This window comes from Melanaphis sacchari, unplaced genomic scaffold (assembly GCF_002803265.2).
Source record: "Melanaphis sacchari strain LSU unplaced genomic scaffold, SCAv2.0 Contig1_pilon_pilon, whole genome shotgun sequence".
NCBI lineage: Eukaryota > Metazoa > Arthropoda > Insecta > Hemiptera > Aphididae > Melanaphis > Melanaphis sacchari.
In genome coordinates, this window is record NW_020270976.1 from 3,558,759 (window position 1) to 3,579,415 (window position 20,657).

Sequence of the window (20,657 nt, forward strand, 5' to 3'; positions counted from 1 at the left end):
AGGTAAGGTTAAACCAAGGTGGCGTTTGATGGAATTGTAAAATAATACTGCTAGCTGAACATAAAACATGATAAAAACAGTGAACTTGAGAACATATTAATATAATAACAAAGTTAGGTATTAAACAATATCCTCTAACTTTAATTTTTAACAAATTATTTTATTATCGTGAGTATTTATTTAAATTATCGATTACAAAAATAAATGTTTACCATAACAAATAGTACGTATGTTTGTACGTTATACATGCACAATCAGTCGTTACTATATCTGATTTCTGCTACTATTGAATAGATTTCGGTACAAGATCAATATAATTCTATACTATACGTAGATACTCATCAATGTACTCCTTGTAAAACTGTCGCAGAATCATTTGATAAGATATGATCAACGTGGTTTTAAACATTTAGTAAATCTGAATGCAATGCATAGAGCGTGTATTGAGTTATTGAAATGTGCAGGTTTGTCTAAGATTACACGTGTACACGGTTAATAAACTCACAAGCTGACATAAGTCGAGTCTATCATTTAGAAGAACGCTATTTTTCTTAAAACTAACTTCTTTAATTTTTTTAACTCGAAAAGAGATAATAACGATGGATTACCATTTATCATTATACTAACTGTAAAAAAAAAATAAAATAATTATTACTAAAGTTTTGTTATTTTACGAAGAGTTTTTAAAATAATTTTGTAAAAAATATTTATTAGAAATAACTAGTTCAGTTCAGATCAATTCTCAAGCAAAGCTATTATTTCATAGCTTTCCATATTTAGTTTGGCTAGGCTTTTTTTTGAATCTATCAATACCATCGAAGCGGACGACATCTTGATCTCGACTTTGATGTTTATTTTGTATATAGATCATGGCATTTTTTTACTTTTTACTCCTATCAACTAGATTTAATTTATTACAAGAAATCATCCTCAATGTTGAAAATAAAATTATTTTACTATAAATAGTATATTCAGGTACACAAAACCAAAACACATTTTATTTTAAAATTAATATATTCATTGCTTTACTCAATATTTAAAATGTGGTATTAACATTATCGATTATCGTTATTTAATTATAAAAGTAAACTAATAACGCAAACAATTTCCTTGTATTTATTATAACAAAAAGTTGGAGTTGGTTGATGTCTTCAAATTTTTTACTGATTTTAACTCTGATAAATAGTAATAATAATGTTAAACGATGCGTTATGATTTTCTTAAAATTTAAATTTAAAGCTACAAAATTGAATTTTTAGAGTTGACAATTATGAATTATGTAATTTTTTCGTAGGTGGATGATACACAAATCAGTACGAGTGCATAATGCGTATACACGACAGATATTAAATTATGTAAATACGCCGTGATTTTTTTCGTTAATTTTTCTTATACTTACACTCTGTAAGCACCGCGACAACTTCAGTTGTTTTAAAATGAGGGTAATAAAATACTCTGCGCAATTTATGTTTTCAGTACCTATATGCCTGTAGAAGCAATTGTATAATGTTTATAAACATAATATACGCTGAGTTAACAAAATGCGACAACGCCGTCATCATTGTGGCATTGATTTATTATAATAAAACGTTTATTACATATATATGTGGCCGGTACGTCTTATAGACTTTCACATTGTTATGACAGGAGAAGAGAACAAACACGCGTGCGTACCTATATATAATACGCGTCGTGTCTCGTCTGTGCCGCGTGTGTGATGGTCATACGACGACATTATATTAGTATATTCTTGTTATTATCATAAAGTGATTAACGATGGGCATTAATGTGGGGAAGGGAGTATATAAAAAATAAATTTCGTTTGCTTGTAGGTAGGTATTTTTTTCATTTTGAGCTGTCTTCCTGCTAGTCGTACATTCGCTACGTTCTGTTAGGGTTTGGAACGTTTCATGTTTGTTTTGGAGATTTTATTGTACATTAGAATCATATCGAATCGTTATGATAATAATAATTAATATTATACTCGCTCCCAATTATGTTCGTGTGGACGGCGTTACATAGCATTATTGCGACAGTGAAACGCCGAAATAAAAACTAATCTGTGTTACCGTTGGCACGAGATGTCTGTTTTTATTTTTTTCTCTGGGCTACATTAAATATTTAATTAATTTGTTTGCACGGAGGATGAAAACATTTTTATTAGAAAATTTTATAGTATTTATTCTAATTACTAATATAATATGTTTTTAAAATTAGTATGAGATCTATAAGTATAATATTTTGTATGTATCATTGTTATTGTATACGTAATTATCTCGGAGTTAGTAATCGCCAACCGGTCAGGAGAATTAATCTTTCGTTTAATCATCGTAGCTTAATATTATTTTGACCAATTATACTATCAATGTATTTTAGAAGTAAAATAAAATGATTGAAACATATATGTATACCTATTGCTTTTATAAATGATCTATATTTTATAAATAATCTAACCAGGTAGTTAAAAACAAGGGGTGTTAATTTTTTTTTATAAACACTACACTTCACTTTTTGGAACGTAGCCACTGTATTTTTACGAGGTCATCCTTGTAGCCAAATAGATATTTTATTTTTTCCCTTAAACAGTGCACTACAATATATGGGTTCGTGGTACGTATATTTAAATACCATGTGTTGTATTAATATTAGTGTTCGTATATACTCATGATATTTTAAATGTTGTTAATAAAAATTATGCCAGATATAGGAGCCTCCATTGACCTAGTAATAATGATAATGATAGTAAAAATAATATAGGATTGTAGTTTTTTCTTCTAAAAACGTTAACGGTGAAAGTCAACTATTGTTGTCGTGGCTTTACGGTTTTTTCTCATGACGACAAAACGAATTCGCCATTTTTTTCCATAAATATGTATATAACATGATTGAACCAATTGGTTTTCATAATAATGCTATTATATCTACGTGTATTGTATACTAATTTGTTGTAGATTCGTATGTGATGTAAATTTTTACACAGTAAACACAGTACACACACGTACCTATTTACGATTGCATTGTTGGGGGGAGGGGGACTTGAATAATTATAATTTCATATGTTTAAGATAATAGTTGTTGTACGCCAATGGCCATAGTCGCCGAGGCTCAAACTAAATAAAAAAAAAAAATAAATAAATAATAGTTGTGAGTGTAATCGTTTAGGGTATTTGTTATAATATGTAATATTATATTTCTGTGTGCTAGAATATAAATTTACGCTGTACTTAGAAGCTATTTTTCAAACTTTTTTATACTTAAATACCACATTTTACTGTATATATCTTAACATGAATATTATTTTAAAACTCAAAAAGTTTACTCAGAATTTGATTGTATAATTTTTTATAATAATTTATTATAATCTAAAATTTTCCAGTGGATGAATTAAATTTTATAATATCTATGTATTATTAAAACAATTGATTGTTTTACGTAACGGTTGACGCAATTTCTTTACACGTGATTTTGGAGTGAAATGTTGGACAGGATTATGGAGTGAATCTCTATAATTCACTTATCACTATTTTATTGACAACAAAACATAAGTATACATTTTCCGGAACTAGGATAGGTCTGTGGAAAACGAACATTGTTTTCGGAAAAATCTCAATTTATAGTATTTCCTCTGATCTACATCAATATACACTACAATATTGTGCAACACGTTCCCTTGACACGTTAATACATTACGAAGTGTCGGATAAGTGTATTGTAAATATTATTTCTATTACGTGCGTAATAAGATACAAAGGAAATCTCTTGGTGACGTATATTGGATTAACAACTACGAGAAATCGATTCCTCCCCATCTTCAGCTTTCAAGCATTTTAGAGACCACGCGAATTTTGGTAATCATTGAGATCTTATTATTATTACTGTTGTATTATGCGAAACGCAAAACCGCTCGTTAGCTGTTAGCACGGCAACGCGTATATACATTCTACGCATACGGCCCGTCCTCGTAATAGTTATGACGTCATCCGGCCGGGTGGCCGGACCATATGGCGCTGTTCTGGCCGTTCTTCCGTCCATCCGGTCGGCCACACCTGCGGTCTGTGGCCGATGCGCTCGTATGTCGGCGACAACCGTCGTTCTGGCTGCGACCCGAGACTGGCCGGTTAACCCTTTGACGGGACCATGTGCGTTAGGTTACCACACACGCTCCGCCGTCGACCGGTAAATACGTATAATAATAATAATAATAATAATAATAATAAATATAATATAACAATCGCGGTGAAGTCGACAACAACAAAATTATTATTATTATTACTTTGCGGTACTCGATGCCCTTGTAGCCAAAAAAAAAAAAAGTCACGTTTGGCCTTTACGCGCGTTTTGCAAAAATAATATAATGTTATTGGCTCGGATGGGTGTTTTTTTCTCCCAAATATTTATTTTCTTCGGTCTAGCAGCTTTCAGTGTAAGTATTATTACATTAATCTTTTGAAGTGTATGGAGACCGCTCTCGTTTTTATTTTTTGTTTTTTATTTTTTGATATAAAACGCACACCTACTGCGCGCAAAATTCATTACCGATGACCGTGAAACCCGCGGCGGCAACCGAGTGCACCCAAACCATACGTGTCGCGACGCGTTGTAAATAAAATATTCTCAAAGGTGATAACACACACACACACACACACACATTCACACACGTTTGTTGTACTTAATTATTACGTGTGGTCGCCACCGTGTCGTGTGTAAACTAGATTAATGCGATTAAATGCTCAAAGGCGCGTGCATGTTAGGACGCCAAAAAACGATGTCCTATTAAGCGTGATTATAATATCCACATGAGCTTTTCGTGTACTTGCGACCGCACCGTGACTCATCAATAAATCGTAGCCTTTTCCCGTTTCCTTCGTAGTCATATACGTGGAGCGTACATCGTATAATATACGTACGCGCACTTATACCACAATAATATTATGATCACAAGCTTATTTAATATCATAGAATCTATATACACTTACTAGATTTATAGCGACTCTGGAAAAACGAATACAAAACAAATGAAGTTAGTCCGAAATGTATGTTCTGAAAGATGCCAATTGACATAAAAATTGCATACTAGTTGATGTGTAGTATACTGAAACACCGAAGTGTGTGAAAACGTAATGTAGGACATCAAATAATATGTTTATAAGATTAAACGATTTCATAGCAACTATATTGAACGGTAATGTGTAGATATAGGTGGTGATGATAACGCCTATTATTTTTTTAGGATTATGATGTATAGTGGTTAGGTTAGGTTAAGTTTTCCGATGCGACCAAGAAGAAAATATACTGTCGTAATCTAAAACTAGTCGTACACAACATTTCTAGTGAACCACATATATAATAAACACACTCACACACACGCGGACAGTTTTTGCCTGATGGACAATAATAATATGGGACTTTTTATAGTTATATTTTGGAGTAATAAACAAAGAACATAATAGATTTCGTGTCCTTAAAGCTCATCGTCATCACTAAATTTTCAAAAGTAAGCATTGTCGTTGCATCTGTTTCTTTTTTATAATCTATTATATAAATGTGGTCAACAGCTTGGCATGTTGTTGAGATAATTAGCGAACTGCACGGTTTCAAAGATAAGACCTGTTCGTATTTATTTTGATACTTTGAAACTTCCGCGAACAAATTTCCATTCAACGAAATTTCTGTTAACGAAATATTATTTAGAACAAAATAGAGTTATTCCGTGTTGTCTCAGTCTTAAAAATAAATAACATGGCAAATATGCAATCAGGAGAATAAATTTTGTGTTGTTAATTTTAATATTGCAGTGGTTTGATCTGTAATCAAACTTAAAAGTTCGATTATTACCGATGATGTTCTCTCGTAGGTTTTTACGATGTTTAATTTTTTAAGCCAGTTGTTATAGTGTTTAAAATATAAATATATAAAAATACTCATAAATACATGCTATACAATTTAAATTTCATAAAAAAACCATCCAGAGAATATTATTTTGGGTTGATGTTTTAATTTTATAAGTTCGATCACGAGCAGGTCAATTAACTCTAATTTTTATATAAGCAACAAAAATCGGTTCTACTCAAATTCGGTGTATTCTAGATTCGTAAGGCGGTGGGTACAACACGTGCGGACGTATGTCTCGAATTTCTCTACGATACGACTTTTTTTTTTTTTTTTTTGTTGCCCACGAGACTTTGCGTTATGGAGTGTACACTGTATAGTAGGTATACCTACCTACCTGTTATCGTGTTGTGCGAGGTCCTCGCATGCCTGAACGTTCCGAGTGTCTTTTTCGCTGCAGCGGTACCACCCCTGCGGATATGCGCGGGACCGGTAACCTCGTCATCGCCTCGGTGTCTCACGCGCTCGCGTGCACGACGCCGTTGCCGATCGGAGTGGTGGGATTCGCCCACAGTTTTGCACGCACCGCTCGCTCCGAACTCGTACGCATCACGAACCGAAACGTCGCTCGAACCGGTCGTCGTGTGCGCGCAGTCCTCCCCCGACCGTCGTCGTACCGTGTGTGTGTGTGTCGCGCGTCCCCGCCGAAGTATCGCTCGCGCGTGTTGTTGTTCCCTTCGTCGTCGTCGTCGGCGGCTATCGGTGCGTCGCGTCAAACAGTGGTCTTCCCGTTCGGTTTTTCCGTCGCACGCGCGTCTGTCTAATCGTCAAGCTGACCGGCAAACGCCGCTGCCTCCGCCGTCGCCGCACCGGTTACCGTTTGCCGCTATCGCCCGCACGTATTCCCGGCAACCGCCGCCGTCATGTACGCTTCGGGCAGCAGTCAAAAAGTAAAATGACACGTTTTTGTTGCGTTATAAATATATAAATACGTCATGATAATAATATAGTAATGTCCGTATCGCAATAGTCCGAAAATTCTTTGCACCGCACGTCCGCGCAGAATATTTTCGAAAAAATTTTATTTACTCAGAACTTTAAGTATGCCTAGGTACTAACTTTTAACGCGGGTAGACTTAGCAGAAATTCGAGGGGACTAAGTGACTATATCCTCTCCCCATCCCCCTTAATATTTGTACCTATAACGATATCCACACATGTGTATGTTATATTATAATATTATATCGGTACGTGTTCATGTAGGTATACTATATATTATACGCACAACGCGTGTTCGTACTCTTCTCACGCTTTCTGTCTCGTTGAATTCGAAAATCGTGGTGTAGAACCATCACGGAAACCTGCAGTAAGCTTCGCAAAACATTCATACCGTTTTTTCGTATATATGGTATATATATTGTCTAATTGATTATATTTTTTGATTTTTAGTACCATAAACGTTGATTAGGTAGTATATTATGTTGCACGATATTCCATCCCTAGTTCAATATTTCGACGTACTGGGCAAGAATAGTTATACTTTTCCTGTCTATATAATGTATTCGCCTGCCTCTCGTCTACCCGCCATACATATATATATATATATATAATTATATAAATATATACGCACAGATGTTTTGTCAGGCCCGTGTCTAGGTCGAATCCTCAGTTTAGAGGACCTAGCTGAGTTTTGAGAGTAAACCCTGTTGTAGGTAAAATATATAACAATTATTTTCAGCCAACTGTTAAAAGAGGCAATTTTTAGGTCTAGGACAGTATTGAACACCTTTTCTCTGCGCGGCTATGAACCCAAGGTACTCTGTGTAACAATATAATAAGGCTGATCATCTTCGTAGCAGATGGTTTCACCTATATGCATATGTATGTTTTTATAGATAATGCTAAATAGAGAGAATCGGGATTTTTTTTTCTCGCGTTTCCGCCAACTTCACAGGACTTAAGAGTACATCGGTCGACAAGCAATCGTTTAACCCTTACTAACGATCCGCTTTCTCAATTTAAGTTAACAGGTGTTTGTGTTATAATATTACATACGTTATTTTGTCGTGTGCGTATACCTGTTGTATTATACGCATATGTTCATATGTATATGTATATCAATAGTATATTATGCGTGTTGGTTTTTTTCGCGTACGGAGAAGCTGCTTTCACCGTCGTCTCGTCCAAGGCTGTGTCTGGTTGTCTGTCATCTGGACAAGGCTGTGCATTTATCTCGCGTTAGCATATACGTATAATATATTTTGATGTGTGTACTGCAGTTGTGGGAGGCGTTTGGCTGCGTATAATATGTTGTGTTCTAAATTTACAGAGCGTACGTGTATATATATATATATATATATATATAATATATTATATGTTTACCTAGAGGTGCAAGACACGTATATTATGTCGGGCAGAGCGTTCATTTATTTTATTTTAGCTTTTATGTATGTCGTATGGACACGCGTGATAAGTATCATCGTCTTTTTAAATCTTTTCGATTTTCATTTATATTTGAGTAAAAATTTTCCCGCAGCCAACATATGTTTAATGTGTGTTGCTGTTGTATACGGGGTCGTGAGTTTCTCGATCAGTTTCTGATGTAAATTCATTGCGGTGCAGGCATTAGCGCGTAGGATGGACCGGCCGGCTGACACCTGTTGGTCCAGCCAGGTCGCCAACGCGAAACTACAGTCAGCACTCTTCAATGGGCTGGCGAATAGCATTGGGTGACATTTGTTGGTGTATATTATATAATAAATAACGATAGAATATTGTATTTTGTGCGTCGATCCGAAAGAAGATTATCCTTAATCATGGCATTTTTCACTTTTTTCATACAATTATTATTGATGCGCTCGTTGCAAAGAGTCAGGAGAAGGCATTATAATATTATGAATTTTAGTTCTATGCCCACAGTTCTGATGTATATTATTTTGGTGTATATTTTTATTTAACGGTGACTAATGTATTTTTCTCAGTTTCCAGTCTAATGACTAGCTTGTGTATGTTGATTCGGGTTTAGAACCGAGTACTGCAATCTGGCTTATAGGAAAATCGTATCAGACTAATTTTCCTAATTAGAAATTAGACTAAAGTTTGTATATTTATTTCACTTACTATTGAACCGATACGACATGTGTAAAACTGTTCACGCTTTTAAGATGTACAAAGTATTAAGAGGATACTCGAATATTGTCTTACGTACCAAGGTAATTTTAACTCGCATAACAAATTTGCGTCTAGGAGTATCAATTTTATGTTGTCAATGTTAAAATTTAAGTAAATCGATCTAATATTGAATTTAAATTTTAACGGTAAAAAATTCCCCGTAGTATAACGTCGGTATTTTAAAAATATTTTTAAGCGTACTAGAGTAATATGTAAAATAAACAAATTAAAAATACTCACGTCTTGTTTTAAAATTAAAACATTGAAAAAACCGTAGTAAAAACAGATAATATTCTTACCTTTAACAGCATATCAAATTATATAACATAAATGTTATATAATGTAATAGAATCGTGCACAATCCAAAAAAAAAAAACAATACAAGTAATATATATTACTTATTATATATGATGCCGTCTCTTTGGTTTTCGCGCAACAAAAAAACGTAGACTCCAATAATCGTGTTAAAACAGAATTAACCACGCTTGAAAACTCACTTTTGGGTCAACGCACATGATATAATAATATTATCGTAAGTTATCTTAAGAGGATGTTACTAATTTAAGATAACTTAATATTTTGGTTATACTGGCACGTGCAATATGCTTTATCGTAAGCTATATAATTATATAGGTAAATTGGTATGTTGATAAATATTGAATCTTGGCATGTGATGATTGCTGAAATATGCAGTATTGTAATAAACTGTACCACACAATGATTAATTATTAAAGAATTTTACATGATTTCGTTTTTTTTTTTCGAATTCTTACATTTCAAAAAAAATAACACGTGTGCGATAAGACATGCATAGGCGCGTATATTATAAATACAAATTATGTATTGTAGTTACATATAATATTATTTATTATGGTATCGATCGCAAAAACAATAAACGGTTGTTGTTTATTTTTTTGTTTTCGTGCGTACACGTTCTAGTGTTTAAAGTGATTTGACGTTAATTTATTGCCCGGCCTACCTCGTGCAAAAAAAAAAAAAAAACAGAATAAAATAAAAAACATGACGCGGCTTTTACTCGATGACGATGACCAGCCCATAGAAGCTTATACGCTCGATGCATTAAACATTATTTTGTATTTTACTGTTACAGTATCCTTGTTTTGCCGTTATAGACGGTATATTACTACTATAATATATATACATATCATCATTTGTAGATACAACATATATTTATATTACGATACATTTAATTGTCCATTCAGATTGTTAACCTTTTTGATTTCGAAAAAAAATATTGTTGAATACTACACTTTATGTAAAAAAAAAAAATAAATAACATAATATTATACTGTTTCCAGTATAATATATTCTGGAATACGCGAGCAATGGCATTTCATTTAAAATACTATAAGGATTTTGTCAGTCTATATGAAAACGATGTTCGGTCCATTTCGCTCAGTCATTTTTTTTTTTTTTTAACCACATGGTACCTATATACGATTTCTAGTTTGCCATGTATGATATTATCATCATATCGATATAATTTAATATTGTTTATACAGTATTGATACCTCCTGTGTAAAATTTACGACACGTTGTACTCCATCGTAACAAACTTGTTTATTTCGTTTATGATTATTTACGAGAGTACAAAACACTGAAATAGTTTACAGTATACCGCTGCATAATACTCACGTATATAGCCACGTATGATGAGCAAAATAATCGCGGGTAAACAAACAAAGCGAGATTTGTTTAAAGTTTAAACGAAATCGACGGATGATGTGCGTATAATATAGTCGGTTAAAAATAATAATAAATTCGTTTTATCGAAAACGATGTTTGAACGATTAATTTACGACGAACAGTTGGTGCGAATTTATATATTGATGATATTAACGATTACATTGATGTGCGTGTTATAGTAAACGTCTGGAAGTAGGTATATATTCCATCATGTGTAATATATATATATACATACATTTGGGCTATTATTTTTATTCACATAAAAGGCGTTATTTTTATATAATACATAAGAGCTAGTATCACATAAATATTATTTTATGTTATATTTGTTTTAAGACGCTGTTTTTTTTCTACTCGCTCGTAACTCATACTTATATGAACTGTCGTCGATTACGACGAGTATATTATATTACAGTGTAAATATATCGGCTGTTATTTATATATTATAGGTATATGTATTATGAAGTATATGTGTTGTTACGTAATATGGTTTACGAGGGAGAATCGATTGGGCGGGGGACTTGTTACGGGGACTTTCTCGGATTGTATATTAATTTAACCTAATAAATATATGCACATTAAATGGATTATTGTACAATACTATTCGAATACTAATAGAAAATACAGTTTTATCATAATATATACACTATACAGATATAGATTTGTGTCTTAAATTATTACAACTTATCGATTATAGCTAGTATTGACAAAATCGATAAATGTTTTAAAATAAAAAACTTTAAACTTTTAAACTTTTTCATATTTTCGTTATTGGGTGTGTATATTCTATTCTATAAATATGTACATCATATCATTACTCGTCCAGTGATAGGTCGCGTACGTCTATTAGAAACCAGTAAGTTCCTACCTACTTGTATAGCTCATGACATGACGGTTCGTCGAATAACCACAATATCCGAGAAGGACAAACGGTTTTCTTTTCAGTATTATATACTATAATATTTATAATATATTATTATGAGATTACATAAACAGGCGTATTATTATTATATTGTCATATCATGTCATCGTGCCTGTTATTGTTACGCTAGTGTATGTGATAAATAACTCGCCCGCGACTTTTCACTAACATAAGATTCACAGTAGTCGAAATATAACATAGGTACATAGATGTGTATTTTATATAGGCAGTATGTATTATATTATGCACCTATTCATGTGTTATCGGTTGTATAGGTTATATTGAGGGTGGGTAGGCTGTTGGAATGGGTTTGGCACCGGAAATTCGCTTTGGTCGACCGTCTTCAATCATCGGACGTCTGAATTTCAGTGCAACGGCAAATGGCTATATAATGGGACGAGTAGGCGAGTGAGACACGACGCGGAGATGCACGTGGGTAGTACTGGTGGCGGTGGCGGCTGCCGGTCGCCCACCAGCGCCAGCCTTATACCTGAAAATTCGCAGCGCGCGCGCTACAATGGAACACGTTATTATAATATTTATATACTTTTTATTATTATAACTTAATTACCATAATTTTCATTATAATTTTTATATTAAATATACCTTACGCGTGTTTATGCGGTGGATTGCTCTCGTTCGTTGTCGTCGTCGTCGTCGTCGTTGTTATTATTGTGCACGTCACGGCTGTGACCTTCTTCCTATGAATTGCGAAACTTAAAAAATAAGCCTGCATAACAGGAGCATATATGCCATGTGATACTAAATAAAAAAAAAAAAACTGTATGCTTATACAGTATACGCTGTATATTTTACATAATGTAATCATATTATTTTATAGTCGGAAACGAATCATTATTGATTTCTTTCGTTTTTTTTCTTTTCATAGATCGCGGCCGCGGTGAGCTGTTTTGGAAAATTCAGCTTGACCAAGACCTGGTGGACACCATTTCGTCAATTTACCCCGAGTGGTTCCGCCAACAACAGCAACAGCAGCAGCAACAACAGCAGCAGCAGCAGCAGCAGCAACAGCAGCAGCAACAGCAGCTGCAACAACAGCAGCATACTAACTCGTTGACCATGCATAACAATATTTCACAATCGTCTCCGCCCTCAGCCGAGGTGGACGAATCACCGTTGCAAAAGTCTATGGACAAAAACAAAGAATGTAAGTGACAACCTGACTTATACTTATTAATATTGTATTAGTATAACTCTACCAGCTGTATCGTATCAGTCTTCAAAATTATTTTTATGATTATATATACGAATTGACAGTCAAAAAAAATGAACAAAATAATATAATTTTGAACTTGCATTATAATAATATATATTTTATTGCAAATACATACTTTGGGGGTGAGTAATACATATTGTGAGTAAACATATGCAGTTTATGACTCGTGGCCCAATCTCATTTCTCGGTGGATAATATCGTGTTTACTGATGAAAATTTCGTTTTTTTTCTCCTAATCTTCAATGTTGTCTCTGACTTATTAATGCAAAATATACCAAAATCTTCCAAAATGTTTGTTGATCAGTTTTAGTTTTAGATAAATAATACAGTGAATTAATATATGATCAAACTTAAAGATAGGAATATAATCTGTGTTCTCTCATTGATTATTAACGATATTTTAATTTTTAAGCGAGTTATGAGTATTTAAATGCTAATATTTTACATACCCACGATTTGTAAAAAAAATTAAAATATCTTAAAATAATCTACGAGAAACACTATAGATAATATGTATATTTTTATATACGATTATAGGTCAATATTTACTATTATAATTAAGCTATCATCACACAATTGGAATTGCGTTATATTAATAACCCACGATTTAAAATTTGTATTTTTCGACCTGTGGTTAACCACAAACACGTACTTGAGTGGTGGGTGAGGTTACCATATTATATTGATGCGAGTGCGTTATTCGCGGTCCAGTCCCCCCCCCCCCAGGATATCGCGTGGGGACGATTTAAATCCTGTTTATCTCCTATAAATCACCGGATATAACACCTATTGGCTATCTAGTATATGATATAATAACACCACTCCCGTGCATAAATTTAAAGTCGTAAAGTTTACACATAGTACTTTTGTTTTTAGTACCCATTACAGCAGCCGTTATAACTGGTTACACTATATCGTGGCGTTTTTGCATTATTGTGCGTTTATTGTTATATATATTATAATATAAACTTCAATTTTTAATCAATTCAATGACGAGGGAACATTAAGTTAATGATCACAAATTTATATGTATGTGGTGCACAAATGTTTTTTTTTTGTTTATACGAAATCGCATTAGACTTGCATTGTTTGGGTTACGATTATATTAGCACTATAAAACATTATTTGTGTATATAATAAATATATGGTCCATCACAAAAGTCTTATATAAGTAAACACAATAAATATTTCTGCGGGAAATTAATAGTTTATAGAATGATATTTTTTCGTTAGTGTTATTCGCTTTACTCTATAAGTTATGTTAGCCATTAGGTATACCATAATACAAAAAGTAGTTACTATGTTTTATGAATCATTGAATTATATAAATTCTTATCGAATCTGCGATCAAAGTTTATTTCTCATTAGTTTTATAACTTCTATAATTATTTCATAGAATTAATTTGAATTTTGGGATTTAGTAAACGATTGTGTAAGTGTACAGTACCTACATTAATTTATAAACTTCCTGAGCTTACGGGTTCTAAGGATTTGCTGTTTTTGCATGATTATTTGTCTAGGTACTTTTTTTAATTATAGGTATTTTTAAAAATAAATATATAATAAACATTTTGCTATCATGTTAGTGAATACCGAAATATCTAATGACAATGATTAAAAGTTAATCATGTTTCAAAAGTTTTCAAGAGTATAGCAAAAATAACTCTATAAAAACATTTAAAAGTGACCGTAGTCATCATATCAAATACTCTTTAGTTAAATTTACAACATATTTTTTTAAAATTAAAAACGCGTTTCACAATGTGTTATTGGCGGATGCGATGAACATTGCTTAAAAAAAAGTCAAAAAAATCCGATTTCATCATGCTGATACCGAGAATAGCGCTTGTTTACGGCGGACGTTTGTTATAAACACATTGATAAAATTATTATCGTCGTGACCTGTTATCACGAGCTGTTTTTCTTTACTGTTTATTTGAGTTCATTGAAAAATAAGTAAATAATATTAATATTCAACACATTATAATAAATAGAAAAAAAAACACTCGAAAACATATTGTCGTCAGGATACTGTTTTGACAGATTCTTGTTGCTGGATCGTTTATTACGAAAAATATCTCTCTCTCTCTCTCTCTTACACACACACACACACACACACATACACACATATAAATATACTTTACTCCCATAGGCCTAGAACCCGCTATATAGGAGGCGTGTGTTTAAAGTTTAAATAATTATGTTGTTTATAAAACATTCGTTTTATTAGCCGACGCGTGACAAATCGCATTGTTTATGTCACGATCTGTCGCCTGAACTCCGCCGCCGAAAATCGAACCGAAAAAATAACTTAATAATAGTCGTAAGTGAAAAAAAAACAGTCTTGGCCGGACGTTCATCCCGTCACGGCGGCGTCAGTGACGACGGTGCAGCAGTTGTATTCGAAAAATACGACGAGATAGGGTTGGGTCGCTGCTGCGGCGACGGCCTATTTACCGAACGATTAATGACTTTGCGCAACGGCGACGGCAACAATGTATTTAATTATATAAGTGCTATAGCGATAAATCGTCGTTGATATTATTGCGTTCGCTAGCATTTGTTTTTTATTATTATTATAACGGAAGCTAATTGTTCCGAGAAAAAATGCCCAAGACAGCGGCGGCGTGCCAGATCACGAGAGTAACGTCCGCCTCGGCCTCCAGAGAGGAGACGACGGTGATGGGGTGACACTGTAGTCACCGCCGTTGCTAGAGTCGATGACCCAAATAAACACACGCGACCGGCACGCGATTATTGTCGCGTGCGACGATGTTACTTATACGCCTCCGCTGGATAAAAACAAAAAAAATAATAAACAAGTATATAATATCCTTTTCGACGAAAATCATGTAAATACGAAAATAATATACGAAGTCGTGTTGTTATTATTACCATCGTCCGCGCGTGTATACGTGACCGCAGATCAAGTCAGTCGTAGATACATCATTATTATTGTGTGTGTGTGTGCGCGCGCGAGTGTTTTTATCCAGTTTCTGAAGTACTTGCAGATGTAAATTATATGTATTATATGATAAAGAGATGAGATACTGTGGGACGCGATCATTAAAAAAAATACGCGATTTTTGTGCCATTCATTGGCAATTACCGTGACTGTTCACAGTTCACCATTAATCATTATTCTCACCTCTTTTTCATCATTATTTATTCGAATTTTGATTTTCCAATTTTTTAAGTTAATTTAAAGACCCTGTATTTTCAAATACTTAAATTTCTTCATACCTTTTTCTTCATCCCTTTTCTTCACAGTTATGTTTATACTCTATAATAACACTGCAAAATTTTTTTTTTTTTTTTTTAATTTTGATGTGTCATAATATATCTAAATCGAAATCCGAATGAGAGTTTTTATGTTGCTGAAACAATATTAAAAGTCATCGTGTAGAGTAGGGATAGGGTACTGGTGGCCTATGCGTTATTTTTTATCCACTTAATTATTTAATTTTTTTTAATTTTTTGAAAAAAGTAATTTAAATAGGTACAGTTTTGTTCACTATACTTTTATCAGTTTTGAAAACTTGTCTTAAAGTAAGTTAGGATTAGTCATCCGTAATGTAGAGGATATAAAATATCTAGTTAAAAATGTAGTAAATAATGTTTAAAAAAGTCTTTTAACAAGTTTTGATTTTGACTTAATGTATGTTAATAAAAATAATTCTACCTAACTTAACCGGTTGGTTAAGTGGGAGGGGAGATTTAGGAATTAGTTATTAAGTATATTGCGAAGAATGAATCGGGTTTGTGAGTCCATTGATTCATTCTAACCTATAGGAAACGAATACATATAGTCTAGTTGTTGGTGATATGGATCAAATGGTGTTAAAATATATTATACAATAGCTGTCATTAGGTATCTACTCGAACATTTCGAATTTCACGGTTATATAATATATTAATGCGATCATCTACCAATGAGGTCGCGACTATGTTATATATTATTACATTAAAAGCGCCTTAAATTGTGACAATTTAATTGCGATTACTATTGAAGGCAATCAGCGTGGGGTCCATTCACTGAATTTTGCATCCTTGACAATATGTGTGTTTATATATTTTATACATAAACGAGTCGATTAATGTATAAAACGTGCTATTTGATTTTCCAAGCCATTATTATATGATTGAATCGAATTAAACTTGTATAAGTACCTGTACATAATATTACATATTATATATACATTTTTTTTTTTTGACGCACACATAAACTTACCTTCGCCGCAGGATACTTAACGGTTGAAAATCCTTACCTATCCTAATCTCTCGTTGTCGATATAATAAATCTCCGTATAGTGCAACAGTCGGCTATTATTAATTATAACATATCATCCTAACTGAATTATAATATTATCAGCATAATATATATTGTATGTATACGATGCAAATATTGATAAATGATTATAATATACTTTAGTATATATATTATATTACAATCAATAAAATATTCATAATCTTTGCTCGAGCAGACTCCCGTAGATGAATTATCGCCTAAATTCTTTTTATGGTGCGTAATATAAAATACGGTTTTGACAACATTAATTGGAACAGATCATCAAAGCGATAAGGCTTCATTAAAGAAATAAAAAAAAATTGAACCTTCTACTAGGATCTATATATATATAATATATTAGTTAAAGTACCATTAATACACGGATAGGTTAGGTTTTATTTACGCGTACGCCGTACGTATTATGACTATTATGAATATTATATTGTATATAAACAACTTACTGTTGATTCACATAAACGCTTAACACTGATTAAAAAAAAAATTAATTTTTAAAAGTTAGGTGTTTTATGTTTTTGGTATGTTTTAAAATTCAAAAATAAAGACGTATAACTATTTTATAAGGAGAAAGATTTTTAGTAGAGTTTTGTTTTAACTATATTCGTTTTTATAATTTCTTCGAATGTTTAATTTTTCCCATATTACTAGTCATATAATTAATTTGAGTACTTGCTGACTTGCTGGAGAAACTCTATAATATTAACCTCTTTACTACGTGAATCAACGTTTGAATTTGGGATTTTGTTGCCGGACTCGCCAGGTCATGTCCAGCTTGGAAATTAATTTTGGTATCGTCCTATGATTTAATTTTTGTATGTCAGTGGAATAATGTTAGATATGTTTTTCACATATCTTCGCCATGGACACATTTTTCTTTTTACTATTACTGCATTATGCGTTGCTATGTTCACGACGCCTACCTTATTCGACGACGATCATCATTATATTGTAATATTCAATGCACGTCTATGAATAAAAAAGGATAGAAAAATACGTGGGTGCGTTTGTTTCTATTTAAATTTGGTCAGTTTCCATTTCTAACGGCGTCCCTGTGCATGCCGAAAACATTTGGATTTATGAAAACGTGTCGTTACGGCGTCACAGCGGTAATTTACAATATTTTTTTAGACAATACTTATGTATATATATATATGAATACTCTAATTGTAACGAATCATGCATCATATATATTTTTAAAATTCTTACAACGAAATGTAGTTAGTTAACTGTATGTCCGTATCATATTGTATTGCGGTGAATCATTTTAAAGTCTTAGTCTAAGATCGTTTTTCTGCCGTCGTAATCAGTAGTCGAACTTTTTGCGTGCCAAAACCGTCTGACAGTTAACGTTTGACCAATATATTTCGTTTGAAGTCTACGAGACAATCCATTGGAAACCAAAATGATGTTCTGGGAAATACGCTAAAAAAAAATATATATATTTTGGGCACGAATGAACGTTATATTGGTTTCTAATATTTTTGTCTAATGCTACAGTACTTAAATCATGTGACAAAAAGTTATCGTTTTTTAATACGTACGTTAAAAATGTCATTCTATGATTTTTCCTGTCCAACAGTTTTAAAATTTTATCCTATTAGAATGTAACGTAACTATTTAAACCTTTCAAAAGATTTGTTTTTAATGAAGTTGAATCTGAAGAGAGTGAACAAATTAGACTAGACGTTAGAGTTTAATACAGGTTATTTGTTAACAGGTACTATTGTTTTATATTCATGTCTTTGATTTGTTTTTTAAGGCATTTTTATAATTATTATTCTATTAATATGGACAGAGTTGGTAAAAGAATGCTATTCAGTTAGAGATAATTTTAAGCTAGATTCAAGTCTTCTTTTCGAAATTGAAATGTCTATACATCACATGATAATATAATGATACGAAGAAATTACACGTTGGTGTTGTTTTATGATGATCGGTAACGATTTTCGGCTGTGACGACGATATAGTGATACACGAATGGGGCTGCGGTTGAAGTGGGTACGCATATTATTTTATAATATAATATACACGCGTGCCCGCTGGCTTTGATGGCGGCAGTTTCGCGCGACACATTCGATGAAAGTGCTTTCTCGAATCCACTGCCAACTGTGTTCTGGCGTGATAAAAGATTCTTTAATTATCTTTATACATATTTTAATGACCAACCCGCCGCAGTTCCTGCAGCGTTGCTCTCCTATATGAATATACGTATATACGACATACGTGTATGTATAATATCATTTTATTTTTCTCGCCCGCCTCCGAGACTGCCAATCATGATCACGGGACGTTTGTTGGCGGTAATTATTAAAATTAAAATAATGAAAACGGTATAAAAACGTATTGCTATAAAAATGATGTGTGTGTTCAGCCGCGTGGCCGAGAACGAGTCTAACCGAAGGTAAAATTATAATGGACGTACCCTTGTAGTAGGGAAATGAGAAAACAAAAATTTAACATCCACTTTTGCCATTCATGCGATGTATAATGACGCGTGTATAGCAATATTTACATGTTTATATAATATAACGATTAATGTTATAGGTATAGTAAGTAAATAGCCTCTTACTGTCGTTATAAATATATATTTAACGCTCCGTGATTTTCGTCTGCTCGGTAGCCTCAGCTGATGCTGGAATGTTGCCTGTTTGAAACGTTAAAAAACATACGTTGTATATGTATATATTTATACACATAAAATGCATGGCATATACCACCCGTACACGTGAGTCTGGTGTCTGTAAAGTCCGACGGATTTCTTTGGATCGTAACAACAACAATAATAACACAGTTTCCGAAAACAAGAGGTGTTAACGTGATTTCTTAAACATTCCATATGACATTGCCGATGCAAAGCTGCGTCCGTCCGTCTGTGCGTGCCCGCTACAGCTGGCACTGATCCGGTGGCTTGTATATCCGTGTACGCTCGTGGTACGTAGGTATATGTGTATTATATAATACTTGTGAATCCCACATTATTTAAATTTAAAAATAAAGTAAGTCATAAATTTTCGTTTTTGGTAATATTTTAGATTCCAATATGAAAGTCATTTATGGCTTTTGGGTCACAATCTTTTTGTGAGATTTTTTCAGATTTGTCATATATTGTATGATTTATTTCTGACCGTATTATGGGTTGGTACTTTTTATTTATAATATTCTATAAACGGAGAAAACTCCATTTTTACAAATTAAAATTAACAGTAGTAAATTGAGTACATATTGTGCAATAATATAAAAAAATTAACTTTCCTACTAACTAATAAAGTGATAACAATAACAATTGTAATAAATAATTCAAAATAATATACTACGTATAATAAGAGTATTATAGATTTATTAACTTTTACAGACAGGTTAATAAATTCAAAACGTGGTATTAATATCGTTAACCAAATAATTAAATTAAATATTTAGATATGGATAGTATTCAATCACCAATTAAAGTGAAATGTAAAAATAATATTAAGCTTTAAAATTGTTTA

At 32.8% G+C, this 20,657-nt stretch overlaps 1 protein-coding gene across 3 annotated transcripts in view; it reads left to right on the plus strand.

Annotated features, from left to right (window-relative positions):
• The window catches only part of LOC112593114 (MKL/myocardin-like protein 1), a 39,452-nt gene that overhangs the window by 7,396 nt on the left and 11,399 nt on the right, over nt 1-20,657 (plus strand). For 2 of the 3 annotated variants that reach the window (XM_025337398.1, XM_025337397.1), the window contains exon 2: nt 12,519-12,797. In XM_025337398.1, the coding sequence (XP_025193183.1) occupies nt 12,519-12,797 (279 nt within the window). Of the gene's footprint in view, nt 1-6,453; nt 6,780-12,518; nt 12,798-20,657 lie in introns of those variants that run through there. The other variant, XM_025337399.1, reaches the window with a different exon arrangement.